The sequence below is a fragment of the Papio anubis genome, chromosome 2 (assembly GCF_008728515.1).
Source record: "Papio anubis isolate 15944 chromosome 2, Panubis1.0, whole genome shotgun sequence".
Lineage (NCBI taxonomy): Eukaryota > Metazoa > Chordata > Mammalia > Primates > Cercopithecidae > Papio > Papio anubis.
The window spans coordinates 78057755-78083811 of record NC_044977.1 but is presented as its reverse complement, the minus strand read 5'-3'; the positions used below and the strand labels follow the sequence as shown (position 1 = coordinate 78083811).

The following is a 26057-nucleotide window of genomic DNA, read 5'->3' as shown; positions in this document are numbered from 1 at the left end:
CTCTGTAGACTGAATGCTTTTCTTATTAGCAGAAGGCATGAGTTAAAGACCAGAGGCAAGATCCTCAACAAATTTGAGACTTCTGGCAGTGACCTCAGGAATGAATTGTGTGGCACTGATTTTATACATGGAATCCTCTTCACTGGAGGACACTCAAAACAGCGTCCCTCATTCCGTCAGAGAAATGCGAGCCCCTGCCAAGGGTACCAATGATAAGGAGCTTGGTCCCTGCCTGGGAGATGCTTGCAGCTCAGTCAGAGGGACACAGAGGCGGGCAGGTGATGAGGGCATAGGGTGATGGGCACCGTGAGGAGGGAAGCAGTGAGAGTACAGGAGGACACAGGTGGCCCATCGGCCTCAGAGGGGAAGCAGGGTGTTGAAGCTGGAATTTTTTATTTTCCCTTTTTAAATTTTTTTTGAGATAGGGTCTTACTCGGTCACCCAGGCTGGAAGCACAGTGGCATGATCAAAGCTCACGGCAACCTCCGCTTCCTGGGTTAAGGTGATCTTCCAACCTTAGCCTCCTGAGTAGCTGGGACTATAGGTGTGCGCCACCAGACCTGGCTAATTTTTCTACTTTTTGTAGAGCCGGGGTTTCGCCATATTATCCAGGTTGCTCTCGAACTCCTGGCCTCAAGCGATGCACCCACCATGGCCTCCCAAAATGTTAGGATTACAGGAGTGAGCCACCACGCCCAGCCTTGAAGCCGGATCTTTAAGGGGACTGGGGTGGGGGCTGGCCAGAGATGAGTCCATGAGGAGGAAGATGGCAAGCCATGAGGTTGACGATGTGGAAGGGGATCATGTCACACAGGACCTAAGGACCAGGGGAAAGACTAAGGATGTTATTCCATGTACAACCAACTTTTTGTTCATTCAGCAAATATTGATTGAGAGCCCTCTACATGCCAGGCACTGTCTTAGACGCAAGGTAATTAACCAGACAAGACAGAAAAGGTGCCAGCCTTGTGGAACTTCCATCTAGTGGGGGAGATAGATAATTACAGATCGTCGATGAAGTCAATAATACAACTCCACGTACTAGTAAGTGCTAGGAAGAATCTAAGCTCTGTGAAGGAGCAGGCCTGTCAGCCTGTACTGAGGGACAGAATTCAGTGCCAAGAATACAGTGCAGCTGATAATTGTGTTTCAAAAAAGGGCTTGGCCTCTCCTTACTGTCTCAGTCCAGGATCAGCACTGATCCACAGGCCTAAACTTACTCCCCACCACCTTTTGTGTAGCCATGAGCTAAGAATGGTTTCTATATTTTTAAACAGTTGTAAAAAAATCAAAAGAATATTTTGCAACACAAAAAAATTCTATGAAGTTGAACTTGTGTCCATAGATAAAGTTTTGTTGGAGCACAGCCACACTCATTCATGTTTACATATTACCTGTGCTGCTTTGTGCTTCAAAGGCAGAATCAGTAATGGCTACGAGAGACCATGTGGCCTGCAAAGCCGAAAATATTTACTCTCTGGCCCTTTACAGAAAAAAGTTTGCCATCCTCTATTCTAGGCCCTGCTAGTACTCTGCAAATGCCTCCTCCAAATTTGGCCCAGTATACCTAGAAAAAGCCACTACCCAGGATGGCGAGTAGAGAGCAGAAGAGACACCTCTCATCAGACTGCTGTTCCTATAGCTCCTCAGCCTGCAAAGCCCTGGCCTCATGCTCCTCCTCTGATGTGTGATCAGGGACAAGCATGGATCTTTGGAGGCCGTTAAGTTACAGAATTCCCTTCCTGGTGGATGATCCCGTTAGAGTGAGGCCAGATCTACCTCCTTTGAGAGTTTAACTCAGTATTTTTTTAATACATTGAGACAGTGAGATTCTGTACCATCATTCAAGACAATGACACTAAGCTCTACTTATTGATGAGGAAATATATCCATGAGTTGTTGAGTAAAACACAACAACAAAAAATTCTAGGGCCAGGCATGGTGGCTCATGTCTGTAATTCGAGTACTTTGGGAGGCCAAAGGGAGAGGATCACTTGAGCGCAGAAGTTCAAGACCAGCATGGGCAACATAGTGAGACCCTGTCTCTATTTTAAAAATTTAAAATTAGCCAAGTGTGGTGGTACGAACCTGTAGTCCTAGCTACTTAGGAGGCTGAGGTGGGAGGATCACTTGAGCTCGTGAGGTTGAAGCTGCAGTGAGCCATGATCCAGCCACTGCACTCCAGCCTGGGTGACAGAGTGAGACACCACCTCAAAACCAAACATTCCATTCTAGTGCCATCCACATCCTATTCTGTTTCCATCAAATTGTGCGTATGTACTTTCACATGTATATAAAGCGATAACTGCATGTTGGAGTCCCAGAATGTTCACAGTCGTTTTCTTTGGGCACTGAGATTTGGGGTGAATTTTTTTCTTTTAACTTTCTTTTTACTTTTTTGTACTACTTGGGTTCCTTTTTAAAAAATATTAACATGAATCATCTTAATGCACACAGAAAAACCCATCTATTTTAATTTCAAAAAATAAGAAGAATGGTTGCATCTGTATGTGGGTGACAGAATTATTTATGGGGGTATGATGTAACTGCCAGAGAGGGATGCTTCCCTGTACAGCATTCATTGCTATTTGGAGCAGGGGAATGAATGGTTGCAGAATAAGGAAGATAAATAAGAACATGGTGGGAGGTGAGAAAAGATAGAGAAGTTAGGAAATCTGACATGGTCATCATTATGGGATATAGAAGTTTCCCAATATGTACATCTCGGTTCGTTATTAGTATTTGGAACACTGAGGGTGTAGCTATTTCCTGATCTTTCCCCCGCCTCCTCCATGTTCTGTCTTGAAAAACTATGAAGCCGCTTAGAAGCTGGAGTATTTAAAAACAGTAGGTTGGCGCCACCTAGTGCCCACGTTCTGTCACTCCGCCCTCACATCTCCGTGGAAGCCTCCCTTCAGATTCTTTGTTTGATGTCCCTGCTCTGGTGGCATTTGCGCAACAGACAGCCTGATGCCTCCCAGGGGTTCTGCGGGGCAGTGGGAATGCCTCACTAATTTATTCCCTCCCTCCTTCCTTCCTTCCTGTCTCTGTCGCACAAAGTGAACCTCACCTTTGGCAGTTGAAGAACAAAAGGTGGCCTCCCTGTCAAAACCAATCTACTTTTCTCCACCAGCCAGGTCCTCAAAGCTGGGCCGTGCGTCTCTGGCAGGAAAGCCATCCTGTTCCCCAGGGCTACCTTGGGATTGGGGCTCTTGGGTAGAAAATACGGGAGTCTGGCTCCTGGTGGGCTACAGGGCATGTGTGTGGGTGGTCTTTGGAAGATGCCAGCAGGTCAGAACCAAGCTGCGGTCCCCTGGCCTGTCTCTGCCAGCATGCCCACCTACTTCTTACCTGGTTCCTGCACCCAAACCAGAAGGTTCTCCTCACTGCCTCTCCCTCTCCCCTGCCCTCCTTACCCGTCACATCACCAGGCCTCTGCATTTTACCTCCTAACTGTAAGCTCTAGAACCGGCCATTCCTCCCTGGTCTTCCAGCAATTGGCCATTGCAGCCCCTCCCTCACAGGCCCCCTCCTCCACACTTGGCTTCTCTGGGGCCTTCTCCACTCAGCCGAAGCTCAGGGGATCTTTGTGAAGCATCCACCTGATTGTGTCATTCTGGGGCTCAGTTCTTTCCAGGGGCGTCCAAGGACTCGTGGGAGAAAGGCCAGAGCTCGAATCTGGCTCCGAGGCTTCTCCCTACAGCTGCACCTGTGCCCTGCCTGCCTGTCTTCTCTGTGCCTTGCTCCAGCCCCTCAGACCTTCGTGCCAGGTCCCTTTACAGCTCCCACCCCCTTCATCTCCATAAGCTCTCAGCTCTCAGTTACGTGAACCTTCCGCAAGGGCATCTTCCCTGGGTGCCAAAGCCTGAGCCACCTCTTCCTCTTCCTCCTCTCCCTCCATCTTTTCCTGGAGTGCAGTATTGGCTCTGCACGTGGGAGTTTTTGGTGAGCCTCCATCTCTTACAGTGCAGCTTCTCAGCTGAAGGTGATTGGCCCCCGCAAGCAACCTTTGGCAATACCTGGAGACATTTTTGGTTGTCACAAGTTGAGGACGGGGAGCAGGGCTACTGGCATCTAGCAGGTGGAGGCCAGGGATACTGCTACACAGGGTACAGGACAGCCATCACGAGCAAGGCATTGTCTGGCTCAAGAGGTCATGGGTGGCCGGGCGTGGTGGCTCAAGCCTGTAATCCCAGCACTTTGGGAGGCCGAGACGGGCGGATCACGAGGTCAGGAGATCGAGACCATCCTGGCTGACACGGTGAAACCCCGTCTCTACTAAAAAAATACAAAAAACTAGCCGGGCGAGGTGGCGGGCGCCTGTAGTCCCAGCTACTCGGGAGGCTGAGGCAGGAGAATGGCGTGAACCCGGGAAGCGGAGCTTGCAGTGAGCTGAGATCCGGCCACTGCACTCCAGCCTGGGCGACAGAGCGAGACTCCGTCTGGAAAAAAAAAAAAAAAGAGGTCATGGGTGCTGAGGGTAAGAACGCCTGCCCTGGACCATTAGCTCCATCGAGGCAGGGAACACGGCCACAGGGGCCTGGACACCTCTGAGAAAGTACACGTTTCCAGCTGACTAGATCAGACCTGTTGAGCATTTGTATAACTCATTTAGACCTGTCAAGGTCTCAACACTTTCATAGGTTTGTCTGTAAACAGATTTGGATCCACCGTGTCCCTTAAACCTCTCAGCCCCAAGGAATAAGATGAATTAGCCTGACTTTTCCTTACACCCCACATCAGGATAATTACACGGGGTTCTGCTGTTCCAGAGAAAGTCATCCTTGTGTTATGTGACTTTGCTTTAAAATTACTTAAAGTCTCATTATAAATTTATTTATTTACACTCGGACCTGTTTACAATAAGATTTTGTCTACAGTTTTAGTTAGCACACTCCACCAGTCCAACGGCCTGGCTTCTTCAAAACGGCCTTCATGAAAAGAAAGGCTGATGACCATGAGGCTGAAGGGGACACAGTGATTAAGGATCTTTTGGAGGCCGGGCGCGGTGGCTCAAGCCTGTAATCCCAGCACTTTGGGAGGCCGAGACGGGCGGATCACGAGGTCAGGAGATCGAGACCATCCTGGCGAACCGCAAGTCCTGCCTCTAACAAAAAAATACAAAACTAGCCGTGGCGGCGCTTGTAGTCCCAGCTACTCGGGAAGGCTGAGGCGCGAGAATGGCGCAACCTGGGAGGCGGGAGCTTGCAGTGAGCTGAGAACCAGCCACTGCACTCCAGCCTGGCTACAGCCGCAGACCCGCCTCAAAAAAAAAAAAAAAAAAAAAAAAAAGGATCTTTTGGAGACAGTCAGAGATTTCGAATGGCATCATATATGAGATATTAAAAAAATGAATTCAAGTGCCAGTTCTCTTTGATATGAACTAGCCATATGGTTACCTAGGAAAGTGTCCTCAATCTTGGGAGATGCAAGACAGAGTATCTAGGGTACAAGCATCAGAATGTTGCAGTGTTTACTGACCTAGCAGAAAAACAGCTCTGTGTGTGTGTGCACATGTGCATCTGTGTCCCGTGCACGTGTGTGCGTGCATCTGTATTCCGTGCACGTGTGTGCGTGCATCTGTGTCCCGTGCACGTGTGTGCGTGCATCTGTGTCCCGTGCATGTGTGTGTGTGCATCTGTATTCCGTGCACGTGTGTGTGTGCATCTGTGTCCCATGCATATGCGTGTGTGTGTGTGTGTGTACAATGTTCTCCCCCTCTTTCTACACACACAGTGTTAAGAGGACCCAGGAGAAGGGAGCATGGGTGCTTCCTGTATTACTCTTTCAACTTTTTGAGGCTGCAGTCCTTAGGGGCACGGATTGAATGGCACATTGTTCTGAAAGCTCCCTGAGCTGAGCCCTGTGTATCTTTAGTTTGCAGCTCTCCACCCATCCACATGAAGGTGCAGCCTCTGAACCAGACGGCACTGCAGGTGTCCTGGAGCCAGCCGGAGACCATCTACCACCCACCCATCATGAACTACATGATCTCCTACAGCTGGACCAAGAATGAGGACGAGAAGGAGAAGACGTTTACAAAGGACAGCGACAAAGACTTGGTATGAAGCCCCTGCTCTGATTCGGGGTACATGCTGCAGAGAGAGACTCCTGCTGCATCTCTCTGCCAGGCACTGCACAGTGTGCCAGCTCTGTGTCATCTGTCCTTACACTGTCTGGTGAACATGGGCACTGCCATTGCTGCGCTGCTCGAGAGTGCCAGGGAGGACAGCAGACGGAGCCTGCCTGGGTGCCATCCCGACCTCACACTTAACAGCTACGCAACCTGGAGAGCCGGTTCATTTCTTTAGATTGGGTCCTTTAGAACTTGACTGCTTTTCCTTTCATTGTTAATGAACAGCCTCAATTAGGCCCTTTTCATCTGATGGGATTATCAGTGGGATTATCATAAATACTAAATGAGCTATACAAGTATTCAACAGGTCCTATATAACTATCTCAATATTAGCTATTTTTTATTGCAATCATTCTCCTCTTCCTTTTCCCCTACTAAAGCTACTGCTGCTCACATCACCACCACCACTGTCCACAGTTGCTGCCCTTTGTCACAGTTGTTCTGCCTTACACATCTGCAATACCTGCCAAACCCCTGCAGCTGTGTAATATTTTCTCTCTTTTCTCAGATACTCAAATACTATACTATCCGACCTCACTTTGAGCTACACGTGCCAAATTCAGCATCTCCTCTTAAAATTTACCTAAATGTTTAGTGTCCAACACACAAGGCCCTTCAGAACAGATGTTTGCAGAAGCCATCTCCTTCCCTATGAAAGCAAACTCTCCACAACTACTGTCTTTAAGTCTTTGCCTACAAACTCAGAGTGACATATTTGGTTTGAAAGCCTTGTGTTTATTGTTAATCAAAGGAAGGCTGTGGAATAACGAAACCCGTAATTGTACATGCACATGAAAAATGCAATAGCACCAAGTGGGATTCCTAATGACTGTTATCACTTTTTTCCTCCCTATACAGAGTCCTCCGGGCCCATTCCATCAGTTATAGAATAATACTTTTCATAGTTCTTTAGATGAAGATTCTTTTACTTCATTTCCATTTATATTTTCAATTTCCCCACTAGACATTGTTATCTGGGTCACATTAGGGAATGATGAGCTTCGTGAAATCAGAGAGGAATCTATTGAAAGGCACCCAAGGTTATGATGTATTTTAACCTTTCTCTTGTCACAACTGGAAGTCCATAAGGGATTTTTCTCTTTCTGAAGTGAGGATGGCTTGCATTAATCAGCAGAAACCATCTAGGTGCTTATGCAGTTTCTTGTTCTAAGTGGAAAATAATTAAACATGCAAAGATGAATAGATACCGTCTTGGAGTGAATTCTAATAAATCCCTGCATAGATAGAGTGAAGATTTCGCTCTGAGCAGAAGATGGGGTCAGAGGTTTAGAGAATGAAACATAAATTAGTTTCAGAGAAAGAGAGAGATGTAGAGAAAAACATGCATTGACAGCAACTTCTTTCTTACAAGAATTTCTAGGGCTGGTTATTTTCTTTGGGGACACACAAAATTAATTTTTCTAATTCCTCAACGAGTGAAGAGTGCTGACTTAGTGGCAACAAATCTATTCTCTAACTCATGGTTATTGTGGCCCAGAAACCTGAAAGTAATGCATATCATTTGAGCAGCATTTTCTAGTGGGCATCCGCCTTCCACGTCCTCACCACAAACCTGTGGGCAGGTGTTACTGCCTACCTTTTCCAAACGAGACAAATGAGGCGTAAAGTTAAATACCACGGCCCTAGCCTACCCCTCTCACTAAGAAGCTGCTTTCAAGGCAACATCAGCAGGTATGGCCACAATAACATGTTAATACCAGTTCAGAGGTTTTCAGTAGCTGCATCGGGAAAACCCACTCCCACTCGGTGGTTAAGCTCACAGAGCTGCTTCTATACTTGGCTCAGAATACATGCTTTGATGATAAGACAACTCATCTATTGGAAGAGTCTTTGAAAATCAGTTGCTTTTCTTGTTTGTTTCTTTAGGAGGTAAGTACTGCCTGCTTTTTGGGTAGTTTACATTTTCTCATTTTTAAAGGTTGTCAGAATGAAACTGTGAGGAAGAGGGACCTGGATTTGGCTGATGTTTGACCAGAGGTTGGCAAACTTTTTTTCTGGAAAGGGCCAGATTGTAAATACCTGAGGCTTTATAGGTCATGCAGTCTCTGGCATAACTACTCAATTCTGCCACTGTAGAGTGAAGGCAGCCATAGACCTACATAAACAAATGGCCATGGCTGTTTGCCAATAAAACTTTATTTATAAAAACAGACAGTGGGCCACAGCTTGCCAACACCCCTGTGTTAGCCAGGTGGCATTCTTTCTGTTGCTTGGTGTGTTCTACCTCTGAGCAAGGTTTGCTGGGCCTATGTTACATACTTCTCAGAAGAACCTATGAAGTAACTCTTCCTCTCCCCATTTTATAGAAATAGCAGAGGCTGAAAGAACTGGCTCAGAACCCCACAGCTTGCGAGTGGTATGAGGAGGCCATGTCCTCTGCCTTCTAGCCTGGTGTTCTTCCTTGCATCATGCCCTGTACTCTGCGTAATACAAAGACAGTGAGGCCTTTAAACTGTAAAGAAACAGACATGGGCGGGCAGGGTGGCTCACGCCTGTAATCCCAGCACTTTGGGAGGCTGATGCGGGCAGATGATCTGAGGTCAGGAGTTCGAGACCAGGCTGGCCAACATGGCAAAACACTGTCTCTACTAAAAATACAAAAATTAGCTGGGCTTGGTGGCGGGCTCCTATAATCCCAGCTACTCGGGAGGCTGAGGCAGGAGAATCATTTGAACCTGGGAGACGGAAGTTGCAGTGAGCTGAGATTTCACCATTGAACTCCAACTTAGGTGACAGAGCGAGACTTCATCTCAAAAAAAAAAAAAAAAAAAAAAAAGAATAGTGTTACTCTTTCCTGTGTCCTGCACATTTCAGTGTGGAAAACAGTTCCCAAGGAAGTTCATAAAAAGATTCCCAGGCAGGGTCCAAACAGTCTTTCCTTCCAAAGTGAGCCTTTGGTCAGCAGGGAAGCATCACGTCTGTCAGGCTTTGCCAGGGCACTCAGGTTTGGCTTTAGAATGCAAAGTGTGCCCTGGCCTTCAAAACTAACTCACTGCCTTTTCCTTCTTTACCTACAGAAAGCCACCATTAGCCATGTCTCACCCGATAGCCTTTACCTGTTCCGAGTCCAGGCCGTGTGTCGGAACGACATGCGCAGCGACTTCAGCCAGACGATGCTGTTTCAAGGTGAGGCTGGCTTCCCCTCCTGTGGCCTGGGGCGCTCCTGAGACTACCTCCCGATGCTTTCTGCTTCTTCCTGCTCAGGTGCTGGGGAAGAATACAAGTCTGGCCAAAGAATCAGTGTAGGGTTTTAAAGTCTATGTGGGAAGCCCTAGTAATTTAGGTCTTTTAGGCTGGAGGTTTTATAGGCAGAAGAGGGGAGAAAAAACAAAGCACTTTTGATTGATTGTTTTATTGTTATTTTCCAACTGTGGGGAACCAAGTACTAGGGCCTTTCTCTCAGTCATTGTCCAGCACTGTGACAGATCACAAAATCACCTCCAAGTTGTACCGTCGAATATCTTCTTTGTCTTTCTAACGTGATTCAGTTAGCTGTTCTCTCAAAAACTGCAGCCCAAAACAGGTATGCCTCACCCTTCTGACTTGCAAGCCGCACAAACAAGCCCCTGCATGCAGGATCCTTGAGATTCCTGGATCTAGATAGATGGTCCTGATGATTTAGGGACTAACAGAAAGGTCCAGGGTCAGAACTAAAAGCAAGTGGGACATTTGCCTTCACTCAATAGTTTAAGGGGCACCAAAAAATTGAGTGATCAAGAGACATAACATTTTAATGGGATGTTTTTTAAAAGAAAATTAGGCCAGGTGTGGTGGCTCACGCCTGTTATCCCAGCACTTTGGGAGGCTGAGGTGGGTGGATCACGAGGTCAGGAGTTCGAGACCAGCCTAGCCAACATGGTGAAAACCCCATCTCTACTTAAAAAACAAAAATTAGCTGGACGTTGTGGTGGGCACCTGTAATCCCAGCTACTCGGATGGCTGAGGCAGGAGAATCGCTTGAACCTGGAAGGCGGAGATTGCAGTGAGCCGAGATCGCTCTACTGTACTCCAGGCTGGGCAACAAGAGTGAAACTCCATCTCGAAAAAATGAAAATAAAATAAAATAAATACAAAAATAAAAATAAAAGCAAAATTAATGTAAAAATCTCATGAATAAAATATCTGAATTTTAAGTAGAGATAGATAGGATACACTATCTCCTACTTGCCCCAACCTAATCCCAGTCCTGGTTCCAGTATTATTTAGGCAGCTACAGGCTATAGCCATGGGCCGTAGTTTGCTGATTTGGTTTGATGACAGGCCTTAAGACCAGCATGGAAGGAGGGACCGGGGTGCTGGACTCTGCTCTGCCAGCCTGAGGTCCTCTTGAAGCATGTCCTTGACTTCTCAGGTATCTGTCAAATAAGAAACCCATACCAGGTTAACCAGCCCAGTGGTGAACCCTTTTTGAGTTATGGATCTGATGAAGGTTTGGATATTTTCCCTACAAAGTGCCAGAATTTTGCATACAACTTTGGGGGCCCAGTAAGGCATGTGAGTTGTGGACCAACAGCAGCAGCAGCAGCAGCAAGATCTCCTGGAAGCCTCATTTGAGAAGTGCACATTCACGGGCCCCTCCCAGACCAACTGCATCAGAATCTTACCTGGGGCGGAGGCCATTTTCCAGGAATCTGAGCTTTCACAAGTTAGCCCTGATGGCCCTAGGAACTGGCAGGCACTGTAAGGGGTTCTGGAGTAAGGACCTCTGGTCTGAGTCCTGGCTGCCTCTTAGAAGCTGCACAACTTTGAGAATGTTTCTTAACTGCTTGAACCTATAGTTTCCCAATCCAAAAAGTGGCAGTATCCGTAGTACCTACCCCACAGGGTCTTTGTAGAATGATGCGGGGTAATGCATGTTAACTCATTCACATAGTGCTAGTTACTGGCACCATGTATAAATCTGCCCCTTAGTATTAGTATATAAAAATAATAAATAATAAACCTAGGATTAGAAGCCCTCCAGCCTAGATTTCCTCCAAGGGTCCCTTCTGGCTTGAACATTTTCCATTTAGTATTTAAATATTCTTTGCTAATGTTCACATTGATCTCATCCTTCCATTTAAACTAATGGAAATGAGCATAGCTGCATTTATTTCATAAATAAATCATGCTCCCTGTGTCCACCTTTACCATGAACATATTGGTCTCTTTCCCTGTGTTGAGGAAGGACTGCAGGCCACGGCCAGGTCTGTGCTGGCCTAGGGGAGAAAGAAGGAAGCCAGACTGGGAGCTTGCTGAGGCCGGGGCCCTGGAACTTCGGACACATAAATCATGATTAGGCCTCCCCTGTGCTCCTTCCAAGAGCCTAGAATCTGCAGAACTGCCTTACCTGATTAATAGGCCCCAGAGCTCCCTGGCTTCTGCATGGACTTTGAAAAATTAAATGTTTATAATATAATGTAATTCAAAAAGGCCCTGTCAGCTAGTAAGTTCAAAGCATGGAATAGTTTAAATGTCTGATCACAATGACTTGCTGAAAATGGCCAGTGTCTCCTTGTCTGCAGTCTTTCTTTGCTCAGAGGTGGACATGAGTTTACTCATTACATATATTTGCGTTTATCCCTCTATGTTGATAAGGGGGCAAGTTTTAAAATGGAAAGAATAAAGATACCTCCTTTTTCAGAATAATTAGGTTTCTCAATAATAAATTTAATCTGGCTTAGGAGCATTAGGAAGCCACATGGAATATTTACCATATTATGGTAAACATAACACTATTTAGGTTATATGTAACATTACAATAAATATGTTTACCTTACTGTGGAAGATATAGCAATAATAATAGCAAGCAATATTTGTAGAACGGTTCACAGCGACAGAGCATTTTTACGTAAGTTATTTCATCTGAACCTCACTTTATGGCAGCTGGTGCAGTAGGGGTTATTTTACAAACAGGGAAATGATGGCTTGGGTACAGGTGACTTCAGAAAATCTCTGCTGCTAAGCTGAGTTGGGTTTTCTTATCGCAAAGCCCAGTCACTAACACACAGCAATGGCCTACCCCAAAGAGTAAAAATTACCAAACACCCACAGTCTTCAACAAAATGATGAAAATATTGATTAGATAGTCAAAGACTTTTTGCAGTTCTCAACAGTCATGGAAAATGGGGATTTAGAAGCTGCTTCTTTGAGCCACAGACCCATCTGTGGCAAAGCCCATGGATTCTCTCTCAGAATGGTTTTAGATAAATAAGTGCAATACATAGGAAAGGAACTAATTATATTCAATACAGTTGCCAAAATATTTTAAACACATTCGGGATATAATAATATGTGTGCTTTTTAAAATTAAGGTATTAAATGACAAGTGGTTGGTCTGTTAGCTCCAGTGATTTCTGAGTAGTGATGAACATCAATGATATTCCAAAATAGCTACAAAAACTCTAAGGTAGTATGAAAATATCTGAGATTTCAGTCAGAGACAAAGCTGCAGGTCCTGTGAATGCAGTTGATATTGGCTGCCTACATGCATAGTGGAAAAAAGGGCACCATTAGCAGTGAGAGCTTAGAAAAATCCCATTAGGCCCATGGACCCTAGGTTAAACTAAACTCCTGATATGAAAGGTCCTGTAGAAGCTTCTAGTCACCAGGGCTGTCACTGACCCCAGTGGATATTGACCCCAGTGGAGATTGTTCAAGGCCAGTGGAAAGCCACATGCTGATGGAGTGGCTGTTCAGTTTGTTGGCCTTAAGTAGAGCCCCTTTAAAAGGGCAGGTAAAGTAGTTCCTCCTGGGAACCTTTTTTCCTGTCTCAACTAGGGGAGGCATGCACGCCTGTCTGAAGCATACAGTATTGATCTTTGAGCAGCTCAGTGATCATGGAAGGCTATATTTAGGCTGGGTGAGACCCCCGTTATTTGCTTTCTTTGCTGCCTTATTTGACCTGGGACCTAAAGGGTTATTTTATTTAGATGGGTCTATTCCTCACATTTGTCTCTACACACATATGACTTTCCAACTATGCAAAATGGATATATCATCAGGTCAAGGTTGCAAACTCCAGCGCCCATGGGGCCAGGCAGGGGGCATGTACACATGAGGGGAGTGCCGTCAGTGGGAAATCGGAGACCATGTGGCCACCTAAAGGGGGTGATAGACACTCAGTCCCAGCTGAAAGGTGCCCTGCTGGAAGATGAGCCTAGTTTTGCCATTATTGTGAGTTTTCAGATAAGCAAGAGATTGAGAGCTTTAGAGAAAGCTACCATCTACAATTTTGGTGGCAAATTCTGTTTTGTTTTGTTTTGTCTTTATAAAAGTTTGCAGGCCAAACAAAAATATATGTGGGTCACTTGCCATTTCTAGTTTTGGTAAATATCATAGCAGGTACAAGTGTTGTTATTTTGGTAATTAGCATTTTCACTAATCTCTCAGTGTATGTAGGAAGCAGCTTTTCAGTTTACATAGCACTTTTGGTTTTTGAAAGAACCACATAGAAGCAGTTTGACGAAGTTTTTTTAAAAGTCGTGTTGTTTAGCATTATTTGCAGAAGCCAAAAGGTGAAAGCAACCCAAGTGTGCATTGACTGATGCAGGCATAAACAAAACGTGCTATATACATACAATGGAATATTATTCACCCTCAAAAACGAAGGGCATTCTGACACATGCTGCAAGGTGGATCAAGCTTGAGGATGTTACGCTGAGTAAAATAAGTGAGACACAAAAGGACAAATATGTATGATTCCACTTATATGAAGTATCCAGAGCAGTCAGATTCATAGAGAAAGTACCGTGGTGGTTGCCAGAGTTGGGGGAAGGAAGAAACAGGTTCTTTAATGCAGATAGAGTTTCCGTTTTGCAAGATGACAAAGTTCTGGAGAGGGATAGAAGTAATGGTTATACAACTGTGTGAACAACCTTAACACTACTCAACCATACACTTAAACATGGTTAAGATAGTAATTTTTTTTAATTTAATTTTTATTTATTTATTTATTTGTTTTTGAGATGAAGTCTTGCTCTGTCGCCAGGCTGGAGTGCAGTGGCACTATCTCGGCTCACTGCAACCTCCGCCTCCCAGGTTCAAGCGATTGCCTCAGCCTCCCAAGTAACTGGGACTACAGGTGCGCGCTACCACGCCTGGCTAATTTTTTGTATTTTAGTAGAGACGAGGTTTCACCATGTTGGCCAGGATGGTCTCGATCTCCTGACCTCGTGATCTGCCCACCTCGGCCTCCCAAAGTGCTGGGATTACAGGCCTGAGCCACTGTGCCTGGCCATTTTTTTTTTAAATTTTAAGATGATAAATTCTGTCATGTATTTTACCATAATCTTAAAAAATTGTTTTCTAAGTTATATTGTTTAATAACACATAGGAGAACAGAGCTACAGGAAGAAATAAACACCAACAAGGGTAATGTATGGTTAATATAAAATCATTGGACCATTTAAAACAATTGGCAGTAGCTTACAGGATTTTAAAATATAGGTAGGAATAGAAATATAACAGTACACAAAAGGTAAGGTGGGCAAATAGAATTAAATTATCATACAGTTCTTACATTTTTAACAAGTGGTGAAAGTACCAATTTAAGGTAAACAGTAATAAGTTAAGGATGGATAATTAGAATCACAAAAAGGATAAGAAATCATGACCAAAAAGATAGTAGAGGAGGAACAATGGTGTAATACGATAATTTAAATCAAGTTCAGATACAGGTAAAACTGACAGAGTCCAAATAGTGGCTAGCTTTGGGGGTAGAGGTGGATATTAACTAGATGCCAACACAGGTACACCTTTTCTCCAGCAAAGCACTGGCGAATGTCTTTATCTTACTATGGGGAGTGGTTACACAGGTGTTTACATATGTAAAATTCATTTAAGTATACACCTGTATCTTATGCATTTTACTAAATTTTTACCTCAATAAAACAGAAAACAATAAAAATTGAAAAATGATTTTTTAACTAATAGCTTAAGACAGGGGTCAGCATGCTACTATCCACAAACCAAATCTAGCTCTCTGCATGTTTTTGTATGACTCATAAGCCAAGAAGGGTTTTACATTTTTGAATGGTTGGAAAAAATCTACAGAATAGTATTTTGACATGTGAAAATTATATGTAATTCAGATTTGTGTTCATGAGGAATGTCTTGTTAGAGCCACAAAAAAAAGTTTCATTGCTTAAATGTAATTTCTTTGTTTCTCAGCTAATACCACTCGAATATTCCAAGGGACCAGAATAGTGAAAACAGGAGTGGTAAGTAGAGAATGGGAAATTGATTTGTCGTGGCTGTTAATTTGCTTGCAGTTAAAACTGTCACCACGAGGTGGCAGTATAATGTTGTTAAACTGCTCAATGTAAAGCGGTTATAGTAGAGAAAAAATTACATTATTCACTTTTTATAATTCAATACCTTACAAGCTGTGCAACAGTGTTAGGTGGTTATATTGTATAATTTTGTGAAGGTAAAAATTCTTCATATTTTTAGTTACGATTTGTGGGATCAGACAATGCAGGACCATAAAGGGGTTAAATCTGTTCCAACCCTTTCATTTGACATATACTCAAATTCAGAGGTTGTCATTTGCCTAAAGTTATATGGATCTGAAAATTTCTGGAACCAGAATTAATATCTTAGTTTCCCCAGCTCTGGCTGGTATAATGAATAATTAAAATACTAATCACAGCCGTGGTGATAATAATAATAACCTAAAATTCACTAAACTCTTCCTGGGTTTCAGGCACAGATTATTTTATTTACTTCTCCAGGCAGCCCACAAGGTCAGTGTTACTGTTATTCCCGTTTTACAGATTAGGAAACCGAGGCTCAGTGAGTTAAAGTAATGCGTCCAGCATCACCCAGAAGGCAAGCTAAAATTAGACTAATCGCTCAGAGCAGCACTTCTTGTTTTCCTGAGATACCTTATGTGAGTCAAACCCCCAGATTTGAGCCCCAAGTTAGTATGGTGCTAAGAACGAGCCGAGTCTTGGACCCAGGCCGCCCTGCATTTGTGCCTTCTTAACATCTCCGTGTCTCCGTTTCCTAACCTGCAAAATGGGGTGATGATCATGCCTGCCTCCAGAGTAGCATGGGAAGCCCTGGCACACAGTTGGCATTTGTTAATTGGAATTCTTGTTATTGTTGTTGATGTTGTTGTCATCTGTATGGGCTCAGATTTTCCCATGGATAAACTTAGAAGCTGAAAGGTACAGTGACTCTGCAGTGCCCAACATGGAGATGCAGAGATGTCAACCAGTGCCCAGAGCATACAGTGCAGAGCATGGCTCCTGCCTCTGACCCTGTCATTGCAGACCTGGGCAGGCTGCTTTCCCTCCTTGTCCACCCACTTCCTCACTGGGAGACAGTGGGGTTCGACTGGATCACCCAGTATCTTTCTAGACCTAGAGCTGAGTATCTCCTCAAGTGTCGGTGATACACATAAAATCAAAGGTCTTCTGCCTCTCATCACCCCAAAAACAGATGGACATCTGATTTTTCCAATTCATGACTTCTTTGTTGTGTAAGTCAGCTTTAACACTACTTGCTTTTTTTGTCACTCAGCCTCATCTTGGGTAGTAGCAGTGAAAAGCTGAGTCTGATTCACTAGTTATGCTTTTTCACATGTTCACAGTTATTATAAAACCATGAAAATAAAAGTTGATTACCCATGGACCACCTAATGTCAACTTTATGCCATACATTGGAAAACTCCATAGCATAGATGAGTAAAATCCTCAGAGGATGACAACCAGGGCCTCATTCCCAATCTTAATTACTGATGCTTCTCTGCTTTTTCTTCTTTTGCCTCTTTTCCACCCTTGCCGGGTGATCCTTCCCAGCCTACAGCGTCTCCTGCCTCTTCAGCCGACATGGCCCCCATCAGCTCGGGGTCTTCTACCTGGACGTCCTCTGGCATCCCGTTCTCATTTGTTTCCATGGCAACTGGGATGGGCCCCTCCTCCAGCGGCAGCCAGGCCACAGTGGCCTCGGTGGTCACCAGCACGCTCCTCGCCGGCCTGGGGTTTGGCGGTGGTGGCATCTCCTCTTTCCCCAGCACCGTGTGGCCCACACGCCTCCCGACAGCCGCCTCAGCCAGCAAGCAGGCGGCTAGGCCAGTCCTCGCCACTACAGAGGCCTTGGCTTCTCCAGGGCCAGATGGTGATTCATCACCAACCAAGGACAGCGAGGGCACGGAGGAAGGAGAGAAGGATGAGAAAAGTGAGAGTGAGGATGGGGAGCGGGAGCACGAGGAGGATGGAGAGAAGGACTCCGAAAAGAAGGAGAAGAGTGGGGTGACCCACGCTGCCGAGGAGCGGAACCAGACGGAGCCCAGCCCCACACCCTCATCTCCCAACAGGACTGCCGAGGGGGGACATCATACTATACCTGGGCATGAGCAGGACCACACTGCCATCCCCACAGACCAGACAGGTGGAAGGAGGGATGCCGGCCCAGGCCCGGACCCCGATGCGGTCACCTCCACCCAAGTGCCCCCCACCGCCACAGAGGAGCAGTATGCAGGGAGTGATCCCAAGAGGCCCGAAATGCCATCTAAAAAGCCTGTGTCCCGTGGGGACCGATTTTCTGAAGACAGCAGATTTATCACTGTTAATCCAGGTAAGTGACGCAGGTCCTCTTTGAGGGTTTCTGCTGCTGTGAACAGTCATACCGTTTTCACAAAATTGAGAGTAGAAGGTGAAGCTTCAGAAAGTACTTAATATTCTTAGAATCACGTATGTCTATCATAGAAAAGGTGCGCACGTGTGAATGTGTGAATGTGTGTCCCTATTTTACTCCAAAAGCCTACTGTCTTATGCTGGAGAAAGTCTTTCTTTGATGTTTGTTTTCTTGCCTCAGAATAACTCCAGGGACTTCAACCAGGCAATGATATAAATGAATTTAAAAAGCCATCGATCTTAAGAAGTTTATTAAGATTTCATTCCATATTCATTATATAATGTATCTATAAATGGCTAGTTTGGTGCCAGGGACTGGGCAGGGTGCTGTCCCAGGGGAGCCTGGTCCCTGACTAGAAAGTTTAAAGGGGAAGGCAGACAGATGACAGACAGCAGCTAGCTGGAGCGCGTGCCCGGAAGTTAGGTAACAGGAACGTTAGAAAGCCAGCAAGCTAGATGGTGATTAATCGGCAAGCTAGATGGTTAACAGGCAAGCTAGATGGTTAACTGGCAACCTGGAAAACTAGCTAACTGAAGTTTTCAATTGTGAAATGGTAATAGAAGAAATAAACAGGATGCTGTCCAAGAGAATTACGGAGAGGATAGGGACCTACCCTAACTAAGAAAGGCCACTGTGGAGAAGTGACATGTTCATGGAAATCTACAGAATGAAAGGCTTCAGCTTGGGGAGAGCCCATGGTCCTTGCCCAAGAAATACAGCCCTCTCTCCCCAGAGCTCCCATTGCTGTGGGAATGAGCCAGTGTATAGACGGTGAGGCCAGGGCATGAGATCCTCATCTTACCCCTCCTGGTGGCAATTCTGTTGCTCTGTCATATGCTCAAATCTTAATGAACCATCCTGATAGTTTCTGCAAGGGAGCCATAAGCATGAGGAGTTGTTATTGTTGTGAGGGCTTTTCTTAATAAGAAATTCTTCATTTTGCCAGACTACAAGATGTTTAGCAACAATTTTTTTTGCGTCTAAGCTGTTGTGGAGTTATAAGAGTGCAAAAAAAAAGCAACTGGTAAATATTTATTTGCTTTTGCACTTGTAAACATTAAAATTCATCTAAAGCTGAGATCTCGTATGTTAAGATACAACTTAGAATAAATTTTCATGTTTTGAATTACTTTCCTCTTAAAGCTAGTATGAACTAATTTTTTGAAGTGGAGGTCTCCTGTGGGTATTGCTCACTTTTGCTGTGATTTGGGGAAAGGTGCAGAGTAGCCTTTTGTGGAACTGAGTGAAGGAAATATGGGGCCACTTGGGAAGCTGTTTCTGTATGAACAGTGACATTCCCTCTAGGAATTACTTTGAAAAAGTTGAATTTCTTGCATTTGAAGATACTGAAGAAACATGTATGGAATGCCCACTATATAAGAGGCACCAAGCTAGGCTTTGGGAGTAGAACATAGGTCAACACAGACTTCTGTTCTCTTGGGGTTTGCGTTCTGGTAGGGGAGCTTGAGAATATGCCAGTAAACAAATACATACCCTTAAGTAGCCTTAACTGCTGCGGTTGGGGAGCGGAGGGACAGTGTAGCTTTGAGTGGTCAAGGATGACCTCTGAGCAGAGATCCAAGTGGTAAGAAGGAGCTAGCCATGCAAAGATCCAGGGAGGGGAATTCTGAGCTGCAGGAACAGCAGGTCCAGAGACCCTACAGTGGGGAATTAATTTGGATTAGTTGAGGAGCTATCAGGCCAGTGTGGTTAAACCAGGGAGAGTGAGGGGGAGAGAAGGAGATGGATTTAGAGATTGATGGAGGTGCTCTGGAAAGGTACTCGTTGACCACGCTGAGGATTTCGTTCAACTAGAAATGAGCCACCAGTGGTAGATTTCGGCTGCAGCATTACTTGATTGATTTTTTGAAAGACCACTCAGGCCTCTGCGTGGAGATGATATAGGAAGGCAGGAATGGATGAAAGGAGCCCATTTAGGAGGCAGTAGTAATGGTGGCTTGGACCAGTGTGTTTTCTACAAAGACAGGTGGTGGACTTGGAATTGATTTTCAAGCTTGAGTGTTCAGCCTCTGGACTATGGACTCTGGCAAAGTAGCATTCTCAGCCTGCTCCTCTTAAATATTTGTTTGACCACATTCCTGAAAAATATGGCTGCTGAGAGTTTAGGCTGGGAGTATTTACAGTTTGAGAGATGGGAGAGAGGCAGGGACTGGGACCGCCCCAGGTAAGTAGAAATGAGTTCTTGCCATTGGAGTCAGGTTCCAGATTCCAGAGACAGGGGAGAAGAAACGGATGGTAAACTTTGGGGGCTCCCTACTCCAGGTATGAGGTGTGTTGGTCCTCAGCTTCCACCCTACAGAAATCTGAGAACATCTACAATCATGGCAGAGTGGCTTTGGGAGTCACATCAACCCAGTCGGCTCTGTGCCTTATTCACTCGGGGTCCTCAGGTAAGTCTCAGTCCCATGTACTCATTTGCCAAATGGAGCTAATGATCATGCTTAATGCTGAAGGTGGTGTGGTTGTGGAGACCCCCTCACTGTCACTGACAAATAAGAGCTGTCAGCAGCCCAGTTGCCACACAATGATGGTGACTGTGAGGAGGCCCCCCATAGCCCTTTCCTTTGCTCTCGTCTGTGGACATTAAAGCTATTGGTCCCCAAGTAGCTGCCATTAAAAATGACCTCCAGATGGCCGGGTGCCGTGGCTCACTCCTGTAGTCCCAGGACTTTAGGAGGCCAAAGAGGGTGGATCGCTTAAATCCAGAAGTTCATGATCAGCCTGGGCAACATGGTGAAACTGCGTCTCTAGAAAAAATACAACAATTAGTAAGGCATAGTGGCTTATGCCTGTAGTCCAGCCACTCAGGAGGCTGAGGTGGGAGATCACTTGAGCCTAGAAGGCAGAGGATGCAGTGAGAGGATCATGCCACTGCACTGCAGCCTGGATGACAGAGCAAGACTGTCTCCAAAAAAAAATTTAAAAAAAGACCTCCTCCTGAAACTCAACACTGGTAAATCAGAGCTTTGCCTTATCACTTTCAGCTCAGTAAGAAGGTCCGCTTCTTCTGAAAGTAAAAAACCTTCCTTCAGAACTTCAAGCAATTCAAATCTAAAAATGGTGGTGATGATTGTTTAAGCCAGAGATCAGCAAACTTTGTCAGCTAAGGGCCAGAGAGTAAATATTTTTCAGTTTTGCAGGCCACAGGTCTCTGTTGCAGCTACTTAATTCTGCCTTGTAGCACAAAAGCCACCATAGACAATACACAGCTGAGAGGATGTGATAGTATTTCAATTAAAACTTTGTTTGCAGAAACAGGCAGTTGGTCTGATATGGTCCACAATCTGTCATTTGCCAATCCCTGGTTTACGCAGAAGTATGCATGTGCCTGTCGATTAGTAAAGGATGTGAGTGACCTGAGGGTAAAACAAGCAAACCCATCAGTCAATGATCCTTAAGGTCTTGCTTCACTTCCATTCACCTTGTCCTTTGTTCTGTCTGCCTTCTCCAGTATGGTATTTATTTTTTAATGAAATCACCATCATTTTAATGTTAGTGATTTATTTTTAAGGACTTTGTGTGTACATTTGCTTTAAATCTGTTCCACATTTATTTTTTCTTCATATTAAGAAAAAACAATTTCATTAATCAATACCTGGTCTCTGAAAAGAGTGATAATGTGTAAAGTTATGCACTGTTATATTTTTATGAGTGTCTCCAAAAGGCTTGTTTAAATTCCTTTGGTGTTTCATAACATCTTTTTAAGTCCTGTGAGTACTGGCTTTAATATATTATCTCCCAGGGAAGAAGAAGGGGATCCTTCCATAGAAGAAGTGGCAAACCCAGACACCTACAGAAACCAGTTAATACTGATGAGAAACAAGGACCAGGTGTTAGACATTAGGGAGTGGTAAGGACCACAGCATATTAAAGAGCACATGACCTTTCTAAAGAGGGCCAACTCACTCAGCTCCCACAGATTACTGCCAGTGAGAATGCCTAATGAGCCAGAAATCCAGGTTTTTGTGCCGAACCACCCAACTTTCAAGTAAGCTCAAATTTTTAAAACAGTTTCTCCTTTTAAAAAATGTAGGCCAAACTAAACCCATCCCTGGGCCAGGTAGGAACCGCTGGTGCTCAACCTGTACTATAGTGTTGATTGCTAGAGTTTCAACTTCCCTGGAAGCCTTTCAGAAGGCTTGAAGGCTTACGTGTACTCCCTCCCTCTCATCAGGCTTTTTTCTAGCGTTTCTTTAGTGCAAAGCCCTCAGCTGGATGTCTGCTACATGGAAATCCAGCATGTGGTCCCACCCTCAGGAGCCACAGCCTGAACCCAGAAGCCAGTTGATGCAATGAAATGTTCTTGGGGGCACTGTGCAGTACAGCATACCCTACAAACACATTTCAGAGTGGGCATCATCTACAAATTCATCATTTCGTGCTGGGATTTTCCATTTTTGTTTCCTTAAATTAGGGAAACTTTTTTCAGATTGAATCTTGCTCAGAACCCCAGTGTGTGAACACTCACTGCTGAAGGTTTACTAACTGCCTCTTCTGGCTCAGCCCTGAGTCAGGTGCCAAGGGGACAGTCCACTTCAGGGGTCGGCATACCACAGCCAGCAGGCCACATCCATCCCCTGGCCTGCATTTGCACGGCCCATGAGCTAAGAATGGACACAGTTGGGCAGTGGCTCTGGGCTGCTGTTCTGCTTTGAGACAGAGTGGAGGGTGCAAAGCTGCAGCCACTCTGCTCCTTTGGGCAAACCATGAGGCGCCTCTTTGGAACTCTCAAGCACTAAGGAACCCAATGTGAAAACCTTTAATTACAGAAATAATAACAGCATCACCAGTGAACATTTGTGCTAGCTCTGCCTGTGCAGAAGGCCAGCTGAGTATGTCACTGATCCTAGAGTACTCCCATGAATGTCATGCTTTGTTGCCATCATGCCAGTGAGGGAAGGAGGCTCAGATGAAGGAACGTGCCCAGAGCCACACGGCCCATGGCAAGACAAAGCCCAAACATGGGCTCTGACTCTATAGTCCCGGGGGATCCTCCCCACGTGGTGCTGGCTTTGGCACTGGTTCCCAGAATTAGCAATGCCAGATGATTTCAGATGCAGTATTAATTATTAAGTGAATATTTTAATGTGTGCTTTTAAAAAGAGACCAACTTCCATTTGTGACAGTGGTTCTCAACCGGAGGCAATTCTGTCCTTCTCCCTAGGAATATTTGGGAGCATCTGGAGACATTTTTAGTTGTCATAACTGGCGCTGGGGTGCTACTTGGTGTCTCGTGGGTAGAGGCCAGGGCTGTTGCTAAACGTCATATGGTGCACAGGACAGCTCCACAACAAGGAACCATCTGGTCAAAATGTCATTAATACCAAGGCCGAGAACCCCTGATTTATAGTATTCATGTAAAGTTTCCTTTTTGAAGAAGTTTACTTGAGGACAAATAGAGTAGTAATTTAAAGACAAAGTACCAGTACAGGTTCATGCAGATTGGGCAGAAATCATGACTGCAGTACCCAGCTGTCTAGGGATTGGGAGCAGTGCAGCATGCTTTATTTAAAATTAGTTGTATCAGGCACTTGTACGGACTATCAGAAGTAGTTTTCAGCCAGGGCTAGTTTTGCTGATCAGGTTTCTTTCTAGAGAAGTGTTTTCTTTATAATTCTGCCCACCCCCGTCCTGATCTGTCATCTTCCTGGCATGTCCACGGGAATGAGCTCAGGGTAGGCTGAAGGGGTTATTCAGCTGCCAATACGGTTTAGTTTCTTCTCAGAAAGTATCTGGGTCCTTGGAGTTTCTATTGCCCACTGAACGATCTTTGAATTAAGACAGATGGTAAATCTCATGGTATGGAAAACCAGACCCCACTAAGAACAGTTAGATTTCCAGAGAGGTTGGAGTCAAGAATTCAGGTTGCAGCAGGTGGCATAGTTGGTGTAAGATTGGTGTACAGCTTCTGTCTGTGACCGATTTCAAAACCACGTACTTTTGCAATCAACTGTCAGTGGTGGCCGTCTGGTAGGTTAGGACTTGCCATCTTTTAGGGGCTTGGAATTAAATTAGGATTTATCAAATGCCTCCCCACTTTCGCAACAACTAATTGAAATAGAGATGACAGACCATCATTTTGATTGTTTGAGTCTAGTGAATTAAGCTCTGCATGAAATGGTAAGGGAGCACTTATTCACAGGAACTCTTGGCAGTGATATAAATGGAAACGAATGATGCTCTAATCCTGCCCACACGTGTTAACACAGAGCCAGTGTCCTGTTGCAGGAGAACATATTTATTTGTAACTGATGAACAATCATTTCTCTGCAGCAGTGGTTTGGGTAACGTCAGGGCTCCAGAAAAATAAAAGGCCAATTTTGTGGCCCTGTAAAAATAGCAGCCACCTTATCATTTCACATCCGTTAGAATGGTTTCTATCAAAAATACAGAAAATAAGTGTTGGCAGAAATGTGGAAAGAAGGGAACCCTTTGTGCACTGTTGGTGGGAATGTAAAATGTGCAGCCACTGTGGAAAATAGTATGATAGTTCCTTAAAAAAGTAAAAACAGAATTATCATATGATTTAGCAATTCTACTTCTGGGTATACAGTTGACCCTTGAAAAACAGTCTCGAACTGCTTGTATCCACTTATACATGAGTTTTCATCTGTTTCTGCCACCCCTGAGAGAGGAAGACCAACCCCTCCTCATTCTCCCCTCGTCAGCCTGCTCAAAGTGAAGATGACGGGAATGAAGACCTTTATGATGACCCACTTCCACTTAATGAATAGTAAATATAAATATTTTCTCTTCCTTACGATTTTCTTTATAGCATTTTCTTTTTTCTAGCTTACCTTATTGTAAGAATATAGCATATAATACAAATAATGTACAAATATGTGTTAATTGACTATTTATGTTATTGGTGAGGCTTCCGGTCAACAGTAGGCTATTAGCAGGAAAGTTTTTGGAGACTCAAAAGTTATACATGAATTTCTGACTATTCAGGGATTAGCACCCCTAACACCTATGTTGTTGATGGGTTAACTCTATGGCCAAAGGATTGAAAGCAGGATCTCAAAGAGATATTTGTAGACCCATGTTCATGGCAACATCATAGACAATAGCCAAGAGGTGGAAGCACCCCAAGTGTTCATCAATGGGTGAATGGATAAAATGTGGCATAGAGTACATACAGTGAAATAACTGTTCAGCCTTTAAAAGGAATGAAATCCTGTCACATGCTACAGCATGGATGAACCTTGAGGACATTATGCTAAGTGCAATGAGCTAGTCATAAAAAGATGAATTCCACCTATCTAAGATACCTAGCATAGTGAAACTCAAAGAAACAAAGGAGAATGGTGGTTGCCAGAGGCTGACGAAAGGGGAAATGGGGAGTTGTTTAATGGATCTAGAGTTTCTGTTTTGCAAGAGGAAAAAGTTCTGGAGATCAGTTGCACAACAGTGTGAATATACTCAACATCACTGAATGGGACACTTAGAAATGGTTAAGATGGTAAATTTTGTGTTATGTGTTTTTTACCACTTTTTTTTTTTTAAGCAGCCACCTTAATTCACAGATGTTGGGAGGTTTTTAATGAGTGGTATGGTTCAGAACAAATATGGTGAAATTCCCCACGATGGAAACAGGCTATCAATTTATGAGTATGCAGGTCGTCCTTCTCTTTATCTTCCTTGCAAATTAAAGAATCTTGCTCTTCCCTACTCCTGATAGAGGCCTCTTGGATCCAAGCTAGTTTTAGTCTTGACACCAGAGGGGTTCTTGTCCTGTAGCAGAAGTTGAGCCCTTACTGGAGGGTAGGAGGCATTTCAGATGGGTCCATCTGATGTATTGCTGCCGGTAGCATTTATAGTACATTGTACTCCGTTTTTATTTGCTTCTACTGGGATGAGAGCCAAGCCAGTAAAAGGCAAACAGCATTAATTCAGTGATGACATATGCCACTGAAAACTGTTTTTCTTTTCTTTTTTTTTTTTTTTTCTTTTTTTTTAAAAAGCAGAATGGAGGCACTTTACTCAGATTCTGCTGGGTGCTGAAATAAAGACGTAGAGAAAGAAAGGCTGTGGGGAGGTTGTTAACCTTACCTTCCTCCTGCATATGCTCAGAGAGGGTTCATTAGCATTTTGCTCCAAGTTTCACGGGGAAGACACTTTGGGAGCAGGCTCATTCTTTGAGTCTGGGCTCTAGCTGGCCTCACATCACCCTCTGAGTAGCTGTTCACCTGCACATCACATCCACTGGGGGAGTACTGGGTATCAGTTGATACTCCTTTCCTCATTGTCATCTTCT

The 26057-nt window shown here is 44.6% G+C and overlaps 1 protein-coding gene across 1 annotated transcript in view; it reads left to right on the top strand.

Annotated features, from left to right (window-relative positions):
- The window catches only part of PTPRG (protein tyrosine phosphatase receptor type G), a 729284-nt gene that overhangs the window by 634425 nt on the left and 68802 nt on the right, over window positions 1–26057 (top strand). The window contains exons 9-12 of the mRNA XM_031662790.1: window positions 5878–6062; window positions 9175–9283; window positions 15308–15357; window positions 16942–17719. Coding sequence (XP_031518650.1) covers window positions 5878–6062; window positions 9175–9283; window positions 15308–15357; window positions 16942–17719 — 1122 coding nt within the window. The remainder of the gene's footprint in view (window positions 1–5877; window positions 6063–9174; window positions 9284–15307; window positions 15358–16941; window positions 17720–26057) is intronic.